Source organism: Streptopelia decaocto (assembly GCF_964273445.1).
Source record: "Streptopelia decaocto genome assembly, chromosome: 4".
In the NCBI taxonomy this organism is placed as follows: Eukaryota; Metazoa; Chordata; class Aves; order Columbiformes; family Columbidae; genus Streptopelia; species Streptopelia decaocto.
In genome coordinates this window covers 52,887,673-52,913,377 of record NC_138658.1, presented here as the reverse complement: position 1 = coordinate 52,913,377, position 25,705 = coordinate 52,887,673, and the positions used below count along the sequence as shown (strand labels likewise).

Below are 25,705 nucleotides of genomic sequence, written 5' to 3'. Positions count from 1 at the left end.
TACAGGGCTTGTTCTGTATATTTATGAATGCTTTCAGAAGTCTGTGCATATGCAAAAATTCAGTTTACACCTATATAGTTGCAGAAATTTTTCTCCTAAGTTGCTGGTGTTAGTATAGTTGAAAAGTTGTGCATAATGTAGTAAAGCTAAGCTCTCCAAAGCAATGTATTTTTTTTTTTTTTGTATGCGTAGTTGTGCAGAGTCGTGATCCTAGTACAAACGTGGTGTTACTGGAGGATGCTGCAGCAGTTCTGAGTGTGGCTGTAGCTGCTACCTGTATGGGTCTGACTTCTTTAACAGGTAAAGTTCTGCCTCAAACTGAGGTGAGCAGGATATGAATTTCCTCCTCTGCATGATACGAACACAGAGCATTTACTTTATATTGATTGACTTAAATACATCTCTACTGTTTTTCTGATATTTGTACTCTGTAAGCTTCTGAAGATTTATACTCTTCTCTGATCTGATTTCTAGTAGTTTGAGTTGAAAATATTTAAAATAAAAAGTGGTGGTTTTTTCATGTATGTTATTGGTAGGGTTAAGCTTGAAAGAGGATGTGCAGATGGGTCTGACTTCCTTTTGAGCTGTTTTGTCATACAAACTTAATGTATTTTTTACTAAAGGTATATTTATTGTAGTCAGTTACGTATTATAAATCACTTTGTGCCACAGTGGAATTACATACTAGAGTTTCCTTATTCAGTGGTGTGAGGCTCTGTGTGCACGTGGGGAGGATTTAAGGAAGCAGTTCTTCTCTTCCTTTTGATGCGTAGTGGTATTAGTTTTGTCATCAGATTACAACAGCTGCTCCTGAACAGTGTGGCAAACTTCAGTCACACAGGTAGCGTGGTCTGTGTGGCAACGGATTAAAAATCTGTCTTTGCTGAAGAGTTAAGTTTTCTGAAGAGGGAAGATGATTTATCTGTCGCTTTTTAAGCATTGGCTTTGGCTTTTCAATTGTTTAAAAAATAAATATGGTAAATTTTTTTTTGTGGCTTCTAATAAGTTAATTCTACATTTCATTTTTTATATAGAAGACAGTTTTTTATTCCATCTCTAATTTCCTTCATAAAGTTAAAAATACGTTATTGTTTCTACAAATCTGAGTATGAATGAATATGCATTTAAAGTATTGTATTCCAGAAATGGTTAATACGGGTTTTTGAGTTACTGAGAAAAGAATAGACTTTTGTACTACCTGTGTTTAGATGTATATAATTTTATATTAGTAAAGGTAAAACTGTACACCGAAACCCAAATAGCTGACAAGAGTATACTCATTTATTAGTGCTGCTGGAGACAGGAGTGGCTGAGGGAGAGGAGGGGACTTTAGGCTTTATCTTAAGATAATTTGTTTTCTTCCAGCTTCAGCTTGTTCCTTAGTATGAAAGAGTTGCCAGTGTATTAAAACTGAACCACCAACAACTCAAAAACCAAAACCCAAACCAAACCCCCAAAGTCCCACCAAAAAGCAAAACAAAAAAACCTGCAAAAATTATATCCAGTGTGAAATCTGAACTATCTGCTGTGTCATAGAAATGCTCTGTGAAACTAATTTGGCATGTCTTGTTTAGGAAATCCATATTATGACAGCGTGGGTTCTCTAGGTGTTGGAACTTTGTTAGGAACTGTGTCAGCATTTCTAATCTACACTAATACTGAAGCCCTGCTGGGACGATCCATTCAGCCTGAACAACTGCAGCGACTCACTGAGTTATTGGAAAGTGATCCTGTAGTAAGGTAAGAATCTTTACAGCTAAGAACAGGAAAAAGCAGGAAAGTAACATCTGAAAAAAATAGTTCAAGCACTTCAAATGAGAGCAATCTGGTGAGATTGATTATTTGTAGGGTAGATTCTTCTGTATTGAGATTTTAGGATCTTACTTTTTACTAACATCTGTTTCTATGCTAAAAATGGCAATAAGTGAATACTCCTACCTCTCAGACGCAAATATGTTCTAACAGTTACATAAATTACAGGAGTTGACAATGACTTAACAAGAAAGCCATCACAAACTTAAAACTATTTTCAAATGTGTGAAATGCAAGCACTTAAATGATCTTGTAATGTTGCTTTTATAGTTTATTAGCACTTAAATATTTAAATTCTCTTACTGTTAATATTCGGTGTCTGGAATTCTCTAGCAGTTGGCAGTGAAGTGGTGCAGTAGTGTTACGATGTAATAGATTCTGCATGTTAGATGCTTACAGAATGAACTCAATGCTAATTTACCTTTTTTCGGAAATCTGCAATTTGCCGTGAAATAAACTTATAGACCATTGTAACTCTGGAATCTTGTTTAAATGGTTTTTAAGGAGCTATTATTTTAACCCTATTAACCTTGATCTAGAAGCAAAACCGCTTTTATTTTCTTAATCTTTTATTCAGGAATATATTTTGGTCTAAATCAACTGGAACATTTTAAAGCTTTTTTAATTTGTAGCCATTACTGAACTCTGGAGGGGAAAAAAAAAAAAGACCATTAGCTTCTTCCATGTATACTGGTGTTAACTCAGTGCTGGATCATCTCAGTTGCAAGCAACAGGTCTGAACAACATGCCTTTCATTCCAGAAGCTAAAAAGATTCCTGTTTTGGAATAGGATTGTGTTAGAATTTTCACGTCAGTAACTGAACTCTGCTAAAATATTTGTGGTGACCCTGGATTAGTCTGAGTGTTGGGGCATATGTCAACAGTGCTGTGTTAGAGTAGGTGAGTTTACGTGGTTATTTGTACATGACTTCTGTAGTTCTTTTTCCAAAGTGCACAGGTGGCTTTTGCTTGTTCCAGGCTGGATCATAAAATTTTTCCTATCCCAGGCACCATTTTGTATTTTAGTGTTTTCTGTAGATGGCTACAACTTCTCAACAGTGCATAGTTCATCTCCTCTCAATGTAAACAGTTTTTTAAACAAAAAGTAACTTAATTTAAAAAAACAAAAAACCAAAGGATAAAAAAAGCAAAGACTTGAGAGAAACACACAGTTTCTTATTAAGGTTAGAAGCTTAAATACCTTTAGGTGCTTCTTGTAACAGTAGCTTCTGTGTGCACTGTGTCTTGAGTCATCTTCTTAGATCCATTGCATGATCTGCTTTGATTTCTTTTAGTGCCGACTTTGTTTTTCGCCAAGTTCTTCTTGTGGCAACACTGATATCCTGAGCTTCATTAACTTACATCATCTTATAAGACATATGGTCTTCATCTCAGAATTCTGATTTTTTTTTTTTCCCCCTCTCCTTTGGGAAAAGCTATTCGAATTAGTTTTTTACTCCAACCTATGGTTAGTTAGGTTTTTTGTTCTGTTTGTTTTCAGCTTTTTTCTGTGAAATGAGGAAGTCTTTTAGCATCAAGTATTTCTTAAAAAGACTAGATGTACATTTTGATCAATGTAGTTTTGGACCTGTAAGAATTTCAGCATTTTCTTGAATGTTCAAATTATCGTTTTCTGAAATGCAGTTGTGTAGTATGATGTCCTACTCTTACATTTTTCCATCTGACACCCAATCTAAAAGAAAAACCTCCCGAGTACTGGTGTGCTTCTGCAGCGGTGACTAAAATTTGTTCTTTTTATTTCAGCCTTTCAGGGTCTTCATCTATGAGACTGTACCTGAGTTCTCATGCAATCCTTTTTGCAGTTGCTGTATCCCTTAAGTCCTTCCTTGTTCTTTTAGGAAGGATTTGCAGTCTCTATTTTCAAATGTATTCTGCCAGATATGAGGGGGATGTATTAAGGAATAATTTATTTTTCATCAGAAGCTATTTTAGATCCAAACTGACCAAAGGATCCAGAGGTTCTGATTCCATCACAACCACCACAACTACTTAACTTACTATTTCAGCAGTACATTGCCTGAACATCATGTTCCACTGCTAATTATAAAGTATTCACTTTATCAGACAATGCTAGCTGCTGTGCTACTAAAATAAATAATGTCTGTGTTGATTGTTTTTTCAGCTAAATATTGATTTTTTTTATGAGGTTGTTTGACATAGACTTACATTCCCTAAAATCTTAATGACTGGAATTAATGCTTTTAATTAATTATTTTTTCCCCCACCTCTTCCACATTTTTTCCTTGGGTTGTCAGGTGAAGTTAAATTAATTGCCTCATTTGCCCTTCTTAATTTTTGACACACTGTTGTTAATATTTTTTTCTCTCTCTTTTTTTTTTTTTTTTTTTAATTATTAATTCTCATCAGTATTGCAGGATGAAAAATTAATTTGCCTTCACAGTTTTCTTAGTTCTTTTTACTCTTGAATGCAGGTTACGGACCCTGCTGAATTAGCAGTATTTTTTTTTCCTTTTAAATATCCAGTATGCTTCTCTTCTACTCATAGAGAAATGCTTTGTTGTACTAATGTGGTGTTGTGCTTTTTTAGATCAAGAGAACAATGCTTATTGCTTGTTTCTGCTTATTCTGTATCATTAGTAACAATTTTACCATTTCCATCTAGTAGCAGGCTTGTTTCCAGGTTATAATTTGTTTCTGCTATGCTTAAAAGATGTTGGTTTGTATCACAGACAATGCCTTTTTATGCTTCTGTCAGTTTTTTGGACTTCATAATTGCTTTTCTTAGGCCCATGTTTATTTATTTCCCCTTTCTTTCCCTTTTGCTTGGTAATTCCTATTTGTAGCCTTTATTTCATTTGGTCTGGAATGAGCTTTCAGTCCGAGTTTTTCTCAGCTGTAAAATTATTTTATTTTTTGCTACTAAAACGTTACATTTTCAACTCTCACACCTTTGGTGCCTAAATCTTTCTTGTGTTCAGTTTAACTGAAGTGTAGGAGATTGAGCTTTCAGAACTGTGAAATAAAATATAGGATGTGGTACAGACTGTCCTGATTCTGTTCTTATGGAATGAATTAATGGATCCCTAGTCATAAACTATTTTATTCACAGTTTCATCTTTAATTTTTTACTTCATTGTAGCAACTATTGTGTAATTGTGCTGCTGTTGTGCTGGAAAATCTGTCATTTTTGAGGGGGGTTGGGAAGGGGGCAAGTATGACAACTGATGGCTCAAAACCAGTAACTTGACATCCTCTGACAAATTTTTCTTTAATGGGAAACTTGCTCTTTTCCCTGGTTTGAATTGATGGTGTCTACTAGTTATCCAGAAGCTTCCATGAGCAAGCTTTGTAACTTAAGTTTTAGCATGCACATTTGTATTTTTGAATTGTTAGTGTTTTTTTTTTTAATTTCTGACTCACTGCCTTATCTTTCCTGTACAGATTATAAGCAGTAAGGTAGATTTTTTTTTTTTCCCCTTCACATTTACAGAATATGCATCATTCCGCTGAATTTTATCACGTTACTGCTTAATGAGAATCGCAAACGTCTCTTGTTATCCTCTTGCTTAGCTCTGATAGACACTTGATGTATCTTCAAGATTTTGAATCTCATGGTTTCAAAATCTTCTTGATAACAGTCATTGAACCACATCCATTATCTTAAATACCCTCTTGTGTGAGGAGGTCGTTTGATGCCAGTTAGGTTACTCCAGTTAATACTGTTTTGTAGCTTCCCACAGAATAACTGTGTAAATGGGATTTGAGCTAGAAATTCTCAATTGCTACCAGTAAGCTGATAGTTCTTCTAATCTGCTTGAATGTTTACTAAGATACATTTTTTGGTGTCTCTATATTTAGTTCATGTTCTGTTTCTTTTTCCATGTGCTTAATGCTACCCCTCCTCCACCCTGAGCATTACAACAAGTATTCCATAAACATTTCCTGTGACTGTCACTCTTTAAATTTTTGCCTCCTGTTCTTTGTAGGCAGTTCCCTGTAGAGGGCTGCTTCTTGAATACATGCCTTCCACTTTCTTCCTGCTCCCCCTGTGAAGTCACTTTTCATTTATAAATATTAAGATGAGAAGAAACGTTTCTAGTTGGGAAGAGTAAATTTGCTTAAAACAAAGAGCACGCTAATTTACAAGATGCTGGGAAATTGCACAACTTAGTAAAACAAACAGGAGAAATGTTTAGTACTTTCCATCAAGTGAGCTTTATTGCCAAATCTAAATTTTGTGTTAGAATTTTAAAAATTGTCAAGATTGCATTTGTCTGTTAATACAACTGAAGTCTTTGGAATATTATATAGTTGACCTCAGATACTTCTTTTTCTGTTTTGCTTTGGAAAGGAATAAATAAAGAATTTTAAAAATTTGAAACTTCTCTGAGATTTATATCCCATATTTTAGTCTTTTTTTCTGGCCTGACTTTGCTATATATATTTTAGTCCTTGAAAAAGAGGACTTTTTGTTTATTACCTGTATTCATGTCATGGAATTTGTCTAACAAACTGGAGCAAAACTGTACTATAGAACAAACAGAAGTCTTCAAATGTCCAAAATAAACGTATTGGAACATTTGTGTTCTATCATCTATTAGAAAACTTCAGATAAATACACAAGTGCAGCATTTACAAACAGCTGTATTGTGATTAGTCATGATCAATAGTTCAGTATGATCAAAAATAAATTCCAAACACAATATCCATAACTTTTCTTAAATCAGTTGTAATTTTGAATAGAAATGACTTCTTCCGGAAGTCATGCCTTTACAAATTGTAGTTGTATCTAGGAAAGGACACTTAGATAATTGTAATGTGTACTTTCAGTAATTGGCAAGAAGTTATTGTTCTTTACCTCAGAGTTGAGGGTACTGAAAGATTTTAAAATAGTTGCATTCTGTGCAGTAGCGAATAAGTTGAACTGAAAAGTTTTAACTCAAGACTAGGGAAGTTTGCATTTCTGTGTGACAATTTTTTAACACAATTAGTCTAGTTCTGAAATTTGCGATGCTTCTTGTAGTCTGTCTTTTATTTTAGTGAGCCTTTTATAGATGCAGGATAATTGTGTTGGTATAGCAGATACCTTTGAAAGTGGTAGAACTGGTTAAATCTAGATTAGTATTTAATGGCAGTGCGTGGTGACAAAATGAGGATATGTTTGTCAAAGGCAATGGCCTTTTAAAATTACACAATCATTTTACTGTGACAATATTGTTAACATCAGAAGTCAAACTAGCTAGTTGTTTGTTTTATGTTCTACATTTTCTTCAAAAATTATGTGTTTCAGAGCAATTCATGATGTTAAAGCCACAGACATGGGAATGAGCAAAGTGAGATTCAAGGCAGAAGTAGACTTTGATGGACGGGTTGTTACTCGTTCTTACCTGGAAAAACAAGACATTGAACAGCTGCTACAAGTATGTTTTTAAAAAATTATTTTGTAACTTTTAGCATTTGATTTTTACTTTCCAATTTCAAGTATGTCTGAAAACAAGATTTTCAAGTGGTGAGATACATTCCATGTCTTCATTTGGAAGAATTGCGGATTTTTTTTTTACTTTGCGTAAGTGTGTTAAATATCAATACACAGAATAATATTATGTGCTCCTGAAATGGAGCCACTTCTGGGTTGAGCACGACTTGGGTAGCGTTTTTAATTAAATTTTTTGTTAGAAAATGCAGATTTGTCAAAAAAAATTTTGATGAGAATGTAGTTTTTCTCATAATTTTTTTAAATTGAATTAACAAGGCCTGTAGTTAAAATTGGAAGCCTGTTACCTGACAATAAGCATCTGTTTTGGCAGAGCCATCCACCTTGGGTGCTGAAGATGCACTGTTAGGGTTTACAGATCCTGCCATTCAGGCTGGGCTTGAATGTGGATTGTGTGCGTCGCACGAGTGAGCATTTTGACAGCATTCAGCAATTAAACAACCTTAAATCAGTGTCTGTCTCTGATTTTAGTGTAGTTCAGAGAAGCTTTTCTTAATCCCTCTCTTCAAAATAGAAATGCAAAATTGCTTCCAGCTGGATTCCATGTGGCAAAGCTATGAAGTAAATAATAATTTATCTAAATTACAAAGAGTTTTAAGTGGGCAAAATGCTTTGGTTGCTTACCCATTTTTACCAGTCATATGCTTATACACGTTTGCTTGTCTACCTACGAGATTTCTGTCTTTGCTACTCTTTCAAAATGAAAAGTAGGTATCAGATGTGTCTGCATTCTATGTCTGTTTGTTAAACACAACTTGGAAGCTGAGTTTACATTTAAATTACTGCCGTTTTTAAAACCAGTAGTTATTGTCCCAGATTTTAAAAAGTACTGCCCTTTAATGTCAAAATAAGAATGTATGTATATTATAGATACACAGTGCACTAAGTGACCTGTTAATGTATTGGATTTCAATCTAATACATTTTTGAGAGGAAGAATACTGTCAGCTTTTTACAACTGAGGCACTGCAGCTTTGTTTGCTTTTATATTGCCGGGTCTCAGTTGCTTTGCTATTAGAGCTGTTCAGTGTGCGACTTTTCCTTTCAAAGGCTTTGATGGCTTCTGATCCTTACCCACTATTTCCTTTGGCCATTGCATGCAGTCTTCCTGGTTCTTCCAGCTGGTATTGTTGGGGAAGTTCTTCCTGATTGTTTCTAGGTTGGCAACTGTTGCTTGTACAGGTTGTGGTAGTTTCATGTAGTAAGCTGGTGTCAGCTGTGAAGCTGTTATTGCACGATAGTTGCTTTCAGGGAGACTCAGCTACCCTAAGTAAAGGGCAAACTTAGCGTTTGCCTTTTTCAAAAAACTAGCTCGTAAAATTAGCATTAATAGCAACATTTACTCTTTCTAAAGTTGTGAAATATTTGTTGAATTGCTGTCATTCAGATTAATCTTGTTTCTTTTTCTTTTTAGACTTGCCATGGTCCTAGGTTATTGTGGTTGGGCTATCTTTTGAGCTCATTCAATTATGTTATTCCTCTTCAGTTTTAGAGTAATGGGGGGAAATACTGAATTGTGTTCTAACTGTATATACAAGAATCAGCTATTTAATAATTACTGTGTCTGTTAGCAATAACCTATTTGTTATAAACATGCTGCAGCTGTATCACCTAAAATACGGTGAGATACTACAGGGCAGATGGCTGGTGGCTGACTTGGTTCTTGGTGTATGGCCTCTAGGGAAGGCTTGTGATGATGTGGTAATACCTGCTTTGGTGCTTCTGATGTCTATGGCTTTTTGGAGGGAGGAGCATAGAGTCCTGTCCTCCTTAACCTTGTTTCTTCAATTTTGTAAGCTGTGGGTCTCCAGTCTGAGCTCTTACCAACTGCCTTTGAGTTTTTTTGATATTACGGAGGAGCTGTATTTACAGCAGCAGCATTCGTAGTAATCCTTATGGGTTTTCAGATGACTTGGTAATGCGATGCCCAGAGTAAGCAGTGCAATGGAACAGCGAGAATGTATGAAAATGAGGAAAGAATACATAGGGGTACCCTGCTCTGCCTTGCCGTGAGCAGGGGATATCCCAGAAACTTCTAGAAAATGAGTGAAATTCTCTAAACTTACTTGGAAAATAAAGGAGAAAACCCATGAAAGATAGAAGGGTTTATGTCAAGTGCAGGTGTAATGGTAAGCCAGCTGTCCTATCCTTTTGTGTCTTTTAGACTAAAGAGTTGAGGCTGCTTTGAAAGGAAATGGCAAAAGCTGAGAAGTGGGTGTTCTGTGGTTTGGTTTTGTTTGGTTGGTGTTTTTTTTGTTGTTGTTGTTTGTGTGGTTTTTTTGTTTGTCTTTGTTTTTCCTCCCCTCCTCCCTCTCCTGCTTGAAATATGTCAGGACCCTCTGTAGTGTTATTCCTTTCTTTCACTCACCTCAGTCTCTTAAATTTGACTTCTTCCTAGGAAATTCAACAAGTGAAAACCCTTGAAGAATTAGAAGCCTTCATGCTTAAGCATGGTGAGAATATTATTGACACACTGGGAGCTGAAGTAGACAGACTTGAGAAGGACTTAAAGGTAAAATGTAGCTGCTTATTAGGGAGTACTTTTTCTGTGATATAATTTAAACAATATCACTGTATCTACTTTTTGGGATCTTGTTTGTAAATATGGGAGGGGGAAGAGGTTGATAATCCTAATGCAAATTTTCTTGCTATAGAATCATTAACAAAGTTCTGACCAGCAGGAAAGCCTTGCTTTGTTGTTGATCTGTTTGTTATGTATTTTGTTCAATTTTATAACACTGTAGAACAATATTTTTGTGAAATGAGACCTAATCGTGTCTTTGTTACTGTATTCTCAAAATATCAGGTTAGTTACAACTTACTGAATTCTATTTTAATTGTAAAGAAGCAAATTTCAATCTTCTATTTTAATTTATTTTTTTCTAAATCTGGTACTTAGCATTGTATTAAATATATCAGTGTGTGATGAGGACTTTGCTCTTGTTGAAGCAGTACAGTTTACTTCTTTAATAAGCCTGTAATAACTTTCCTTTTTTTTTTTTTTCCTTCTGCGATTTAAATATCCTTTGGTTGATGCGACACAGGATTGTTTCCATTTTTAATTGTATAACTGTGGCTGTTAATCTTGCCTTTGCTGGCATGAATACAGAACTATAAGTGTACTGACTGCCAGACAAATACAGTCCTGTCATGACTGCCTTTCCTATTCATGAGGAGACACTGCTCAAGACCATGTCTGTCCTTTCTTATTATATTTGATAAATATTCTAGTTTTAGTTTCTGTTTCTACAGTGATGCTGTTTAAAAATCAAAATTTATTTTTGAGTTTAATTGTACCAGCAGATCCAGTTCTTTGTGTTTTTTGAGGAGTAGGATCATGACTAATTATTTTATAAGCATGAATACCGTTTTTTGGTATAGGCAGGGATTTCAGTGATTGTGTTGCTGTTGAATATGCTTTGCTAAATATGCTAGTCAGATTTACGTGCCAGATGACTTTGAAGTCAGTGACTTTCAGTAAACATCTCATGGATTTTACAATCCGTGTAATGACGATAACCTATTTCCTGCAATATCAGAAAATGCAGATTTCTTAATAGAAACAGTATTTTGAATCTTTATAAATAGCTTCAATGGCACAGAAAAAATTATTTCAGCAATCTTATCCGTTATTCGGGAAAATATCTGTTAAACATACATATCTCAGTTTAAGGAAGTTTTATTTAAAGAGTTTTGTATAAAAACTGCTTTTTAAAAATCAAGCGAGCTACTTCATAATTTATAAAGCGTAAGAACTAATTTATCTATGGCGTTGAAAAGTATTTGTCAAACAAAAAGATGACTTAGTCTTCAAAAACTTGCTTATAGTATGGGCAGTGTTTGTTGAAGCTATTCCTGCTTTTGAAGTAGTCCCTGTGTTAAAATAGTCCCTATCTTACCAGAAAAGGGAGTTTGTTATCCAGTTGCCAACGTCATACCAAAAATGTTATTTGCATCCATGTACAAAAATGTTTGAATATTTTTAAAAAAATGTATTTTTTGTTGAATTTTATTTCAGCAACGAAATCCTGACGTTCGTCATGTGGATTTGGAGATACTATAGACTGGGCAGAAGAAATCTTCAGGTTGCTATCATTTGGGAAAGAAGTCGTGTAAAGGGCTGAAAAGCTTCTGAAATTGCAGCGACCTCAGCACTGTACCTCGCTTACATGTGCTGTGAGCTTCCTGGGCTGTTCGCACTGCTCTGTTTCTGGAAGAGCACTAGACTCGCAGACAAAAATTTCTATGGCAAAATAAGTTTTAAAAGGCTACTTGACTTAAATTCCACAGAAGAGTCTGTCAGAGTATATTTACTGCAATTCAGAACTTGAGGTCTAGTTAGGCAAATATTAGCTGCCTGTGAAAATATACAACACACTTAGTTTTTCCATTTGTGTCCCTATGCAGTGAGTTTGCACTTCTCCAGTTTCTTTCAAGATATCATTAAAGATTCTTGGGAGATATTAAGATTAGCTAGGAAGAGTTTGTTCCAGTGGAACCTGCCAATCTTAAACTAATTGTAAGATTTCAACTGTGTGATTGTTTCACAGTTTTTCTTTTCTATGAGATAAGTTCTTTCAAACAGGCACTGACCTTCTGTCAAGTACCATGATCTGGAAACCTGCTTTTTGACACCATTGCAATTACCAGCTGCACTTCAGAAAAATAAGATTTTTCTCCTCAGTGGAGTCACCTGTATGTGGTTAGCCAGAGTACATTAAGTTACTGTGAAGAAATTACTGTGTAGAGATTTCAGTGAACTTCTTCTGGTTTAAATTTTGTTCTTTATTCTCTACTTTGACACTTGTTCTTTTATTTGTAAACATCTTCAGATGTAATCTGCGAGATATTTATGGTAGCGCCTATTAAAAGTTACCTGGCACTTTTTGCTTTTTTATACTTTTAATAGACTGTCTTGTCAGAAATGGTCTTTGCTAGAAGGTGTAAGAGATGTAGTTGGAAGTTACAATAGCAAAAAATGTATTAGAACTATTTATAATTAAACAAATGAATACATTGTATTTTTAATTTATTTAACTCTAGACATTTTCTGTTATCTGAATTCTAAATCATTTTCTGTTCTTGAAGAATTGACCTTGCTTGTTTGGGAAAGTAAATCTATCAGTGGTCCTCAACAATCCTGAGATAAGTGCTTAGAGTTTATAACTTTGAAATGTGCAATTCTAGCACTGCACACAATCAGCCTCAAGCCTTTCTGCAATAGGCAGCCAAGTTGTACCAGATTCTTTGAGACCCCTTCTTTATTAGTAAAGCCAAGGGTACTGATCATGCAAGTTGAAATGTGAAATCACTGCATATAAATAACTCTGAGGGAAACCTTTTATGCACTTTAACATATTTCAGTAAAATGAGAATTCCTCATGGGTGAGAGGTGGTAGTAAGACCCTCCTAGTGACTCAGTCGCTGAGTAATGACTGACTTGCTTAAGGAAGAAATGTTGATAAGAAACACAAATCTTCAAACATCAATTTAAGATAAAATTATAAACATTGCAGCAAATAATAATTGTGGAGACCAATATGTCCAGATTTGACTAAAAGCTTTTTAAAATGTTTTGGGTTTTTTTTTTTTTTTTCATACTAAGTGTCACCAGTGAACTATGAGAATTTAAAATATTAATAGCATGCCTTCTGACAACTGCAAAGCACTTTGCATGCTGGTCACTTTCAGTAGAAAAACATTCCAGGGTTTAGTTACAGATGGGGATTTACATACACTAGTTGTGGGCAAAGTGGGCTCTTTAGTCCATAATTCCAGTTAATTGGTGGCTTCTTTATAGTGTATTATTATGTCTAATCTGAAAGAAGGCTTTATCTTTTCTCCTATTGTAGAACTAGTTAGTATATTTAAACCTGATGATTCGAAATGCAGTCTAAAGGTAACACTGTATCAAGTAAATAAGGCATATTTTAGCACGTTATAAATCATTTACCTTTCTACTCACTCTTCCATGTAAACTTCATCTCATTTCATTATGCACTCTGCTGATGTTCGTCTCATTCATGAAGAGCACTGGAATCTGATAATGCATAACCTCTTTCCTTCTTCCTAGAATATTTAAATGGATTTTGAATTTGAATAAACACGTTGGTAAAACCATTATTCTAGAAATCTTAAAAACCTGAAGAGAAGTCAAACTGAGAAAATGCTCTTACTGGGGAGGTTAGTGAAGCCAGCCAGTATGATCTGAGTGGTTTGTGTGCTGGAGTTACTGATGAATTAGTAGTGGTAGTATGCGCTTTGCAGGGCAGGAGTTTCACTGAGAGGTTAGTAAATGTCATCTCAATACTGAGGCGTTCCCAAATCTCGTTTAAGATGGGGCATGAGTTTATATTCTTACAGGGCATTTGCTCCAAGAGCTTATAAAAATGTTTTGTTATTCATCAGAGATGTAATTCCTATGAATTCTAGTCTTAATTTCCTTATCTGAGACAGAAGCATACCCATCCACAGACCTTTTGTTTGTATTCCAAGATAAAATTCAAGTCCTGGTCTCCTGGTTACATTACTGATTATAGCATCACAATATGTTAAATTTAAGAAGCCAGAACTTGAATGTTTTTGGGTACCTAACAGTTGTGTAGTTTGAGGACCCAGTTCCATTTTTGAAAACAACCTGGATGGTGATGTACCACAAGATGGTAGGCAGGCTGGTGTTGATGGTACCTTGTGAGTTTGCCTGTCTTGCAGTTGGATGAAAATGTCAATTCATTGAGCCTGTCAGGTGGGAAAGGAAAAGTAATTCTGAACTGTTACATTTTAATATATATTATACTTTGCAGATTGTTTTTAACAGTTTCGATATCTTTACTGCCTTTTTTTTTTCTTTTCTGTCTTTATGATCCAAAACTTGAGGTGATGTGGGTCCAAGTACTTAGTTTACTTTTATTTTAGTGTTTTTTGTGGAAAATGTTCAGCTAGTACACTCACACAATAGCATTCTCAGAATTAAAGAAAACTTGTGGAGGAATGTTTTGTTTTTTTTTTCTTTATCACAAATGTAATGTTTCTTTTAGATTGATTTTTAAGGAGGAGTGAGGAATTAGCTAACAATAAAGTTACATTCTAGGATTTTTTTCAATTAAGGTGTGATCTTCTAAAATTTATCTCCGTAGAATGACCTTGCAGGTTCTATTTTTTCAAATGTTGTTCAAAGTCCTGGTGTCCGCTGCTTTGTGAAAGATGCTTACGTGTTGTGCAATGTCTCATAATTCTGTAAAACCTGCAATGTTTGAAAAAATTGTCTTGGTGTTCCAACATGCCCAATGATCTTAATGTGTTTTAAGTCAAAGTTTTCTGGACATTAGTAATACCTGTTTTCCTGTATAATTTATTTTTCTAGAAAAGATAAAATTCTGAAGTGATTTTCAAATTTAAATTGTTTCAAATCTAGATTGTCTCCCTAATACACTGCGGAATTCAGACTTTGATGTGGTCCCCCTCTACTCCTCTGCTTTGTAAAGTGTTCATTAAGCTTGTTGTAGTAATAACTACTTCAGTGGCCTACGGTATTAGCAGAGACTGTTTGCTCTCTGTTCTGGTCTAGGAGTAGCAGGGACTCGGGGAACAGGAGAACATATTTTTGAAGGACAAGTTGGATCATTTATCCTCTGTGACTCCATTCAAGCTGAAGGATTTTTAGCCTCTGCTTTTCTCCTTCCTTGAATTCCTGCACAGATTTTATTATTTTTTAAATAACTTTTAGAGGAGGAAGCCATGATGAGCCTTTTTTTTTTTTAATAGCAGGGCTAGATGCTACTCTTGATCTCTGGATTTTGTACTGTACTTCTTGGTCGTGGATAGTTGACAATAGCAATTGCTGTTTTGAAAGCTACAAATCACGTTAGCCAGAACTACCAAAGTTTCTGGATTCTGGCAGATGCAGATTTTTCAGTTATATCTGAAGACTCAGTTTTTACTGAGAGATTTTTACTGGCCTCTCTTTGATAGAGAAGAGTGCAGGGAAGAGCTTTACGTGTGTTTTGTCTAGAAAATACACTGATGGCAATTCTGTGCTCTCTTTATTTGTTATCATTTTAGCTGACTTATCTTTTTTCCATAACAAAGAAAAAAATCTGCATTGTGGAAGTACCTGAGCTAATGATTGTGTGCATCCAATGCAGGCTTGCAGCAAAGGGTTTTTAGGCTTTTGTGTATTGAAACTGTGGCCATTTTTGAAAATTATCAGTTAAATAATCCATTTTCTAAAGTTGATTTATATGTGTTTCTTATGAAAGAATCCACAGAAGCATATTGTTTAAGATTTGAAAGAAGAGTATTTCATTTGATAGTCATATGTTCTGAAGGCATTTTGGCTTGATAGAACGATTGATTAATATTGACTCCTGTACAAAAAGTGAACTTCTGTGCATGCCTAAAGGCCCGCACTGCAGAAGCGAATATAAAATAAAAACGTGCTTTTTTTCTTCTAGCTTAAGTAATGTGCTGCCTGTATTCTTATTGTTAGCTCTGAGCAGAGAGTAGCACTCTCATCTCTTTTGCAGTTTACCTGCTTAATATAAATGAGAAGTTGAGGTGTACCAAAAAGATTTTTTTTGTGGAGAGGGATTGCGTAGCTTAAGTAATTTTTCCTTTCTTGTTAGTGAGACACAAATGGTTAAGATCAAAAGTAGACTATATCTTTATAGAGAAACGGGAAAAGGCTTTAAAGCATAATAGTTAGATTTTTGAAATGGATGTCCTTTGAGGAAAATAAAATGTGCCAGGTTGTATAGACTGTAGTAACTGCAGTCAATCAGGCTTTGCTGAAGCAAAAGAAAAGAAACTATAATGAAGTATGTGGTAAAAAGAAAAGAATACAAGGAAGGGAAAAAAAACTAAGGTGTTGAGCACTGGAGAACAGAAAAATATGAACAATCTATAAAAATGTGGCCGGAAATAAGAAATGATGACTGGAGAGGAAAAGAACAGTAAGAAATCGTATTTAGTTAGAATGCATAAAACGATGTAGTATGACACGCTCTTTGTAGTATTAAGAAGGTGATTCTTCCATCCCACTCACAGGAAAAACTCATCTCCTTTTTTCCTTTAATGAAAATTAGTGCCTCTGTTTAACCGTTTCCCTTTATGGTCTTCAGCTTTGCAGGTATAAACCTATTTGCCCTCTGAAAACTTAGTCTTACTGCTAAGGGTGATGGTGTAATCTCAGTCTGGAGCTTTGTTGGTGAGGTGTGGAGGGTGAGTAATTTTAATTGTGGTAATGGGAGCCAGAGTGAATTAAAGAGAAAATGATTCTTCAGCCAGAAAATGATTGAAGCACCATACTGAAGATGTTGTGGGGAGTTAAAAATGGTGCAGTTTTCTAAGGTCTATGGTATTCTTAAAATAGACTGTGATCATTGGTTAATACGTCAGTCCATATTTTTCAGGTTCCTTAAATGTCTGTGGATAAGCAAGATTTTTAGTTTAACTCCTTTGCAGAATGTGATGATTTAAGAAAACATTCAAAGTGTAATGTGAAAAGGATGTATATTTTTTAAATACCACAGACAATAAAAAATAACTTATAGTAGATAGGCAGTAAATTGTTCTATATTACACAGTGCTCTTGAGGACAATTCTTTTTCTGTGTAAATCAAACCCACCAATTAAAATAAAAGTTCTAGTTTACTTTCTAGAAGTGATACCTTAACAGTAAGCCTGATCAAAGTTTTGTGTTGCCAGCATTCCCAGTGCTGTTATGGGGAGAAGGTGTCCGTTAAAATAGTGAAATTCAGCTCCACAATCAAGGATATGTTTGATTTTTGTAACCTAAATTTAGATCATGTTTAAAGCTTTGATTTTGTGATCAGCCACTTCAAACCTTGAGACAGAAGAAAAAAAATACGCCATGTTGTAGAAATGATGTAATATAAAGGATTTTTTGTAAGTTTCTCTTAAAGATGCTGAAGAATTATGTGAGAAGCAGCATTAGGAAAACATTTTGGTTATTGCCAAAATTGTATTAAAGTTGAAAGTCAAGGGTGAGGATTTTCACTGGTGGTAGAACTTTCAAAGGGCAATCTCAAACTTGAACCATGTTTTTCCATGCAACCTTTTAATCGAATGTATTCTCTTCGCCCCATTCGGTGTATTGGCTTTTTCATTCTGTGTCTTGGTTACTTCAGATTAGTATGGGGAAGTCATTTTGATTTGTGAAGCGTAGGCATTTAAATATTTCTCTGCATATGTTCTTTCTTTCGTCCAGCCTGTAAAATGTCTGCAAGTTGTAATTATTCAGTAAAATGTTGCATAGCCAGTAAAGGTTGTGTTCTGTTAATTCAAGTGATTTTATGTATATCGTAAAGGTAAGCAATAACAATGGCTTTAGGCAGTTGATGATTTGCTACATTTCTGAATTCAAAATGCATATATCAGTGTTTTATAGATGCAAAACAAAGGTTATATCCATCTATTTGTGCTAGTTATTCAATTTGCCTTTGTCGACAGTATACTCTCTGTTAAATAGTGTGCACTCGGTACGTGAGCAACCTGCCTAGGAGAGCCAAGCTGTATTTATTAATACTCTGAACTTCCCTGACAACTGTGCCTTTCATCCTGTTCACCCCCCCAGGGCACCATTCCTTCCCCAGGACAGAGTGAGCTCTTCCTGCCTCTGTCTGCAGTTGGACGGCTGTCCTGGGCCAGATCTAAGGACGATGTGAAGAAAGGTAGTAAGAGAGATGGCTTCCTTAGTTGTGTGTAGTCAAGGGTATGGAGAATTTCTTGAGGAGGTTGAGTTTATGTATTAGACTTAGGTAAAAACTGTAACATGACAATCCCAGCAAAGCCAGGTATTGACTTGAAATTAGTCAGCTTAGGATCTATCATACTGTCTGCTTCATTAAAGTGCCTTTTTTGTCATTAATCCTGATGAAAACTGGTCATGTCTACTTCTGTTTGGGCTGAAAAAAATCTGTATGAGGTTGTCAAGAGGAAACAAAAAAGGAAGAAGCCTGCACGTTAAACTGGAGAAACTCGAAAAACTGGAGTTTTTGTCTGTATGGTGTCAGCTATGAGAAATAAGGTGGTAAAGCAATGTACTTCAGGAAAGATGAGAAGGTTGTTGTTCACCTCAGCCTTAATGATCAAGTTCAGGTTGCTAGAAGACTCAAATTCATCAGCACATGCAGGTAATGCTTCAGGTACCAGTTTTCTGCATTCAAAAATAAACTGGGTTATCCTGTGACTTGAAGATGAACCTGTCAAGAACCAGATTGTTGTCTGAATTGATGAAGATGTTTCATTTCATTGGAATTTCTCTCTTAAAAGAAACTCCCTTTTTCAAGGTATTTTCTTTCAGGAACACACTGGATATTAATGTGTGGTTCTGGGATTGTTGAAGACTGCGTGTCACAAGCTCATGTTGAGCAGCATTATTTTGGGTGGTGATACCAATACCAATTAGTAAGATGAGTCTCTCACTGGAACTGTCTTTCTGATGCTGTGGACAGGAAAGATAACCTGGGTGTTTCCTACACTTCCTTTTTATCAAGAGATTGTGTTAGAACTGCTTGCTGCTCTGCTTCTCATTCTGGATTGTCCTTTAGAAAAATAATCCCTCTTTCCATCAGTTCAATAAGTAGTTCAGTTGTTGGCTCTTTCAGATTCACATCCTTTTGCAAGAAGACTTTTCAGTTTTTCACTTAATGTTACTACAAGGCATTTCTGAAAGGTTTAATTAGACTTTCTACTGTACTATGACCCTGTTCCTAAAAGAGAACTAAATCTAATAATAACTTTTATAATGGGAAACTACTTTGAATCGTTAGCAAAACTATTTCTTTCCATTTTTCTAAAAAGACTGCCTTAGTAGTGGCAATTATATCTGTCAGATGAGTGAGAGTAAAGCGTTTTTAAGGACAAAGGGGCTTTTTAGATTTTTCCCAACATTGTTATGTAAGTTCATGTCAGTTTTTTTTTTTTCTCTTGACTCAGTTAAGTAAACTCGTAGTTTGTGGTGGCTGCTTGTGATCGGTTGTGCTTGTGCTCAGTTGTGCTTGTGCTCAGTTGTGCTTGTGCTCAGTTGTGCTTGTTTTTTTTCCCTTAACGCCATACATCTGTAGTAGAAGCTGCTTTTATACTTCAGATGTTGAAGGTTATTGAGGAAGGTTTTTGTATTCATAGGGCAAGGTCATATTCCGAGATGTGCCCAGTATGCCAGGGGACTCCATGCTGCAGCAGGGAGGATTTGTCCCTGGAGAGCTGTTCATGTATGAACTTGCTAGCAAATAACCAAGACATCACCTTTGATTTAAAAAGGCCACCCTCAAGGAGTACTCATCAGTGGTGTTGGTTTGCTGTATCAGTAAGATTTAAATGATTGACACCTGGAGCTGTATTCATGCATTCCTTCTGCTGAAGCCCTCAGGAACCATTTGTAGTCACCCATGGTGCTGATGAGCATAAGTGCCAGGTAAGGAAAGATGAGTTCTTTCTTTGCTCCTCCTTTTGAGATGTTATTTATGTGCATGTTTACAAACCAAAGCTAAACTTTGCAAGTCAGTACTCATCTTCCATTGTCATCCATGCTGAGTGAGCTTGATGATTGCAAAGCTCTGAGAAGAGGACATTGCGAAGGCAGTATCTTAAGGACTTGGATATTAGGAGAGAGCAAAATTAAAGCTGCTGTGCTAACGTAACCTCAGTCTCCTTGTGCCTGTGAGTCCTTGCATCTACTCCACAGTGCTGCAGCTGTTCAGCACCCCAGCCTCCCACAGAAGGATGCTGCTCCTTCAGTGATTGATGTTCTGGTTTATCCTCGTGATTTGATCTGTGGCCTGTTTTTGTGTACTGCATGCACTCAAACTACTCTGCGGGAAGGCTTGTTACCTTCTTCAAGGGTTTTACTATTGTGCTTCACACTATAGCTCTGGTTCTGCAGTAGCACTAATCTTCACAAAACACCCATGGAGAGGTAGAACTATCTGGGTTTTAGGTGCAATGGGCTGAAGGCTGGAACGTATCACCTCATGCTGTGTTTCTTGGGATGCTGATGTTTCAGTCTCCTGACTGTGATGGAAGCACTTCCTATTCTGACCGTCCTTCCACTGGCTGTGGTCACAGAGGTGCCTCAGCAGAGGGAAGGTAGCAGAGAAAACAGCAGTTCCTGCCTAGCTGAACTCCTGAGGGCTAGATTTTGCAACTGATCTTATCAAAATATTACAAATATTTTTATAATGTGAGCTTGCACATGGGCTTTTTTTAAGAAAATCAGTGGAAAACTAAATTACTTCATATGCATGAGATTCAATGGTTGACTTGGACCATAAAGATCCTCTTCGGGGACATCTTGGCACTTGAGAAAGGGTATGTATACTCGCAGCAGTGGGCCGTGCTTCTCTGAATGGCCCAGTGTTATGGCAGAGCAGAAGCATGGTTTAACTATTGCCCTGCCAGTATGGTTAACAGGTGGAGGAGTGGTAAAACGTGCCATTACTGAACCACACTGAATCACACCCCCCAGCTGTGCTGCCTTTTCCACGTCAGTTATTTCCCAGGTCTGGTTCTCCCTTACCCCGGCGACCCCTTCCTTACCCTTCTCCCTGACTCTCCAGCCCCAGCTGCTACCTCTCACATTTATCAGCTTTTCATAGACTCTGCTGATAGACCTTACCTCTGTGGGGATCTTTCCAAGCTTTGAAAACCCAACTGCTGCTTCTGGTTGCACACCTTTGTGCTCTCCTTCCCTGCTGATTTGCTGCCTGTCCTGCCCCATGACCCTGCCATTTCCCCTCCGCCTGTCCCCCTTCACTCCCGCCTCTGCATCTGCCCTCTGATACTTCAAGTCATTGCCCAAAGGGCTGGGAAGTTAGAACTTTACAAAGAGAAGTTAATTGTCCTTGTTTTCAGAGGGTTTAACACACTTTTTTAAACTTAGATTTTGCAGAATCACCTGAAATAATTTTGATGAGGGTTTTACTAATAAGGGTTTTCACAAAAAATACAGTCTAGAAAATACCACCCCAACCCTAGTTAGTATTGCAACATTACAGGCACCTGAAAGCGTTGTTTTATAATGGAAATATTTTGCAACTGTTTCTGATGGTGGCACCAGCCTGCGGTCAGACCTGTCTTGCTTCGCAGCCCAGCAGAAGGGGTTTGCCATGCTGGGTGTTTGTCACCCTAATTCCTCTACAAATTATTTGGAGTCAGGATTTTCTAAAGCATTTTAAGAAAACGAGACATTCAGCCATCATTGAAATTTGAATTAAAATGGGATTTAAACTTCACCACTTGAAAATCCAGGTCTTATGATTGCAGATGGGTACTTCCTCTGAACAGTCTTTCTATCTAGCCAGCACATAAATATATGTGGTTATATTTTGAGGTGAAAATGATTTATATTGTATGCATAGTTTAATTCTTCATAATCTTTCACTGTGCTTGCTGGTGCTTCATACCAAACAAGGATTTAACATAAAAGACAACACTCTAGCCTTTTATAGAAATATAGGTCTAAAATGTATAAATATATTTTTATATATATATTTATATATACATATATATATATTGAGAGCCAGATGTGACAGGTGTCACACTGACATAACGCCTATATAGAAAGAGAGAGATTAACCAGAGACCAACTTTTATTGTTCATTTTTATGCAACAGAACAAATGGAACTGGAGGTATGTAGTAATAAAACAAATATTCAAATTAGAATTAACACCTGAAATAGTAAACTGTAGGTAACAAATGTCTTTATAATTAAAAAATATTGACTGTTTAAAAAATTCTCTAAGATTTTATATTCTTTAAAAGAAATGTGTGTTGCCACATAGAAAACAATTCACACATCCTATAGAAATCGTCACAAAAACCTTACTAGTCTATATTACACTATGCACTTTTTTTTTTACAATATCTGGTAAAGGTCTATCCTTAGCTTGTACTTACTCTACACAGTACAATCATCATTAGAAAGTATTCATAGAATTAACTACACCATAACAATAAAAATATCAGGATTAATGGTTTTTTAATCACAGTTTCTCCACAAATATTTGTCATAGAAAATATAGCGAAGGCATGTTGGCACAGATGGGAGTGCGGTACTGCTACACAAAGTTTGAGAGAAGGCAGATACATAAATGACAGTAAGATTAAAGAGTATGGAAGGATAAGACAAGAATCTCTATCCTCCTGGGACTTTCTGGAGTGACATGATAGATAGCAGTTTCCTTCTGTCGCAAGCCGGCTGTCGACATCCAGAGCTGGGAAGGGATGTGCTGATTTAGAAAGCACACCGCTTAAATGCGGGTATCTCGCTCTGCGGGGGCTTACGTGCTATCCCTTATTTCAGGTCCTGTACTATTACACCTGACATCTTGTGGATATTTAGACACTTCAATGTGTATGAATGTAAAATGTCTCATGAACAAATTAATCAAAGTAAGCTGTTGTGGAAGGTTTGGGTTTTTTTTTTTTTTAAATGAAATGAATGTGTCAAGTGTCGAGTGGCCATGATGGTAATTAAAAACAAAGACAACTGAGAAAAGTTGTTGTGCTCTGTTATTTTAAAACCAAACATGAACAAAAAAAAGATGAGCTGGTGTCTGCTAATGCTTGTCTGTGACTACAATTCACATCACTGGCCAGTGCACACAAGCAACTAAGGGCAGAGTTTTGTAAAGAAAGGTCCAAACCTGCAAAGCCATTTCTAGTGCTAAAGTGGCTTTCAGGATGAAACTATACATTTGGTTATTTTGCACAATATGAGAGTAGAGGATTGTGAGTGGTTCCAGGAGGCTGGCTACATGTTTTACACTAAAAATAAAGCTAGGCTTACTAGTAAGTTCAGCAAATCTTCACGTTATTAAGTGAGAGAGGTCTGTCCAGTCCAGTAATTCTGTTCTGTGACTGTTAAAAATGAAGTATTTGTATTTTTGACCTCATACAATTAAACATTTAAAAGGAAACCATCACAATGTTTACAAAAATACAGCATGATACATATTGCTGTGGACAAATTTACAGTATAATGTCAACTCACATTCTGACATGTTTTACCAAGTAGTACTGGCAAGTGTCACCACATTAAAGACAGACCAGCAAGACTTACACCATCTGAGCAATGTAACATCTTCTATTATAGTTCTTTGTTAAAAAAAATGTGTAAGTTCAACACTGAAAAGCTACTATAGGATTATCTGTACCGTGACATTTCTATACACTGAGTTTCTTTGCCGGAGGCCACCAGGCAACATTGACTGTTCAGAGCCGGTCACCTCCTGCCTGTGGTGAGGGATGGTGTCCCAAACCCCTGGGCCTGGTGAGGTCCAGCGTGACTAAACTGCTCATTCACTTTTAGAAAATAAATGAGTTATTCTGGGTCAACTGAGTGCCTTTCAACCACCTTTTAAAAAATCACCAGAAATAAAAATAATCAAGAGGTATTGGACATTTAAGGGCCTGAAGCCTATACTGGCTGACTGAGGTCCCGTCTACTGTGGTGCACGGTGGAGCCCATGTCCCGGGACACCCTGCAGGTTGGCTGTGAGAGACCAGTCACAACCGCAAGCAAAGAGGAGGCAGATGGTGGGAAGAAACCATCGTGTAGGCAAGCCAGACTTCGGAAGACTGCCTCAGCCCTCCATCTGTCACCGGGCCGGAGCTAGTGGAGCGCTTCACCCCATGGGGACCTTCCTCATCTTTGAGAAAGGGGTTGGGTGTCTCCTGCCTGGTGCATGGGGAGAAGGTCGGGAAGGAGAGAAGGGCGAAAGGAGCAATTAGTAGCTTCTCTTGGGGTGTGTGCAAGGTGGCTAGGAAAGCTGGGGAGTATGAGTGTTCAGGAGAGTCAATGCTGATGAGGTAGCACCAAGGATGGTTAAAAGCAAAGTGAACTTTCTTTCCAAAAAACCAGTTCCCTGTACCCATCAGAGGGGCAATGTTGACTCAAGGAGAGCTGGTTCGGGCTGTGAAGGACACCAGCACCGGCCTGAGCGACCGGACAGGGGTAAGGAGATGGAAACATCCTGATGTGGAAAGGAAAGGGTTTAGTTTCTTTGGCATTGTGTGTTTCTGGAGTGCATCAAATTGGAGGGACAATGGAGTCCTAAGCCTTTAAAATTAAAGGTTTTCAGTGGACTGATTTGTTTTTTAAAGCTCGAATCGGCTTCCAGTGTTGTGTGCCATTATGAATTCTGCTGTAGCACATCGGAATTTTTCTTGCAGCTATTACTTGGGACCCTGTGTTTACTTACAACAGAAGGTTAAATTAGGTGCTTCTTACCCAGCCCCTCCCTGAATGCAACTCTGAGCATCTGACTGTTAAGACCAGCACATTGCCTCATCTATTTGAAGAAATGGATATATAACGCAAATGAAAGCAAAACCAAGAAAAGGCAATTTAAAGCCTCTAAAGCTACATAATACGGCTGCAGGATAGGAATAGACAAAGGAAAACCTTTATTCTGAAATGGCAATTTGTTTTTAGCAATCTTGTTTTAATGAAAACTGTCATGATCAACTCTAATCCCCCAGAAATCTAGATAAATATAGTGTCTATCTGATATACAAAGCAATTTTTATCTATTAGAAGTGCCTGTTATTGTTCTGGGTCTTTGAAGGATTCTGCTGTTGACGAGTGCTGCTGTTTTACCCGGGAAGCTTAATTTCCTGGCAGAGTTGGCTTAAGGAAGTCCCTGCATTTTCCATTTTGTGTGATATTTTAAGGTACCATTTATAATTATGTTATTTTCTGCTAGGAAGTGGGAGACCACTTCTTTTTTTGTTATAAGCGTGCAGACTTTTTCTTACATCTACTACTCAAGGAAAACAAATAGTACCTAGCTGTTCTGGGTCCAGACTTGCGTTTGTTATCAATAGGCAGACAAGAGAGTAGCTGCTGTTTATTTTGACATTTTTATAGTTTAAAATTACCTTTCCTCTAGAACTAGATCCAATGAGCTGCAATTTCCCTTTGAGAGTGCTATGAAGGATTTGCAAATAATAGGCACTGAGAAGTTCCACACAGCAGGTCTGGAAGTGGATTTCTTTTTGTTAGCTGGGACATGGTAGGATGAAGAAGCTGAAATGTAAGCAGTATGTGTTCAAACATGCTTTGGACTCTTAAATGACAGCAGGATAAGTATGTTTAACAAACAGTCTCTCCTAAATTAAGTGGCTGCTACTGTTGTATGAGGATCTTCTCACTGCCATCAGTCACCAGATCCATCTTGCATACCTCTATTGAAGACTTCATCCTGTGATCCTGGGTGGTCAGTCCCTTCATAATACGAATTCCCATTGTGAAGGAAAGTCCCCACGGCACGCCCTTGACGAGCATGTCCTACTGCGTCGCTGAATACCTTGTTTATTTGCTCTTCAGATGGCATCCACCAGTCCGGGTTGGAAGTGCAATGCATCCTAATGAACTCTGCAGGAAAACATGCATG

At 36.8% G+C, this 25,705-nt stretch overlaps 2 protein-coding genes across 3 annotated transcripts in view; one reads left to right on the top strand and one right to left on the bottom strand.

The window, feature by feature from the left end:
- The window catches only part of SLC30A9 (solute carrier family 30 member 9), a 36,017-nt gene extending 23,698 nt beyond the window's left edge, over positions 1-12,319 (top strand). The window contains exons 14-18 of the mRNA XM_082052129.1: positions 193-300; positions 1,575-1,740; positions 7,085-7,214; positions 9,686-9,799; positions 11,306-12,319. Coding sequence (XP_081908255.1) covers positions 193-300; positions 1,575-1,740; positions 7,085-7,214; positions 9,686-9,799; positions 11,306-11,350 — 563 coding nt within the window. The 3' untranslated portion in view covers positions 11,351-12,319. The remainder of the gene's footprint in view (positions 1-192; positions 301-1,574; positions 1,741-7,084; positions 7,215-9,685; positions 9,800-11,305) is intronic.
- Positions 12,320-12,860: 541 nt separating this feature from the next.
- BEND4 (BEN domain containing 4) overlaps positions 12,861-25,705 on the bottom strand; it is a 42,342-nt gene continuing 29,497 nt past the window's right edge. Inside the window, exon 5 of one of the 2 annotated variants that reach the window (XM_082052127.1) lies at positions 12,861-25,686. In XM_082052127.1, the coding sequence (XP_081908253.1) occupies positions 25,469-25,686 (218 nt within the window). In that variant the 3' untranslated portion in view covers positions 12,861-25,468. The remainder of the gene's footprint in view (positions 25,687-25,705) is intronic. The other variant, XM_082052128.1, reaches the window with a different exon arrangement.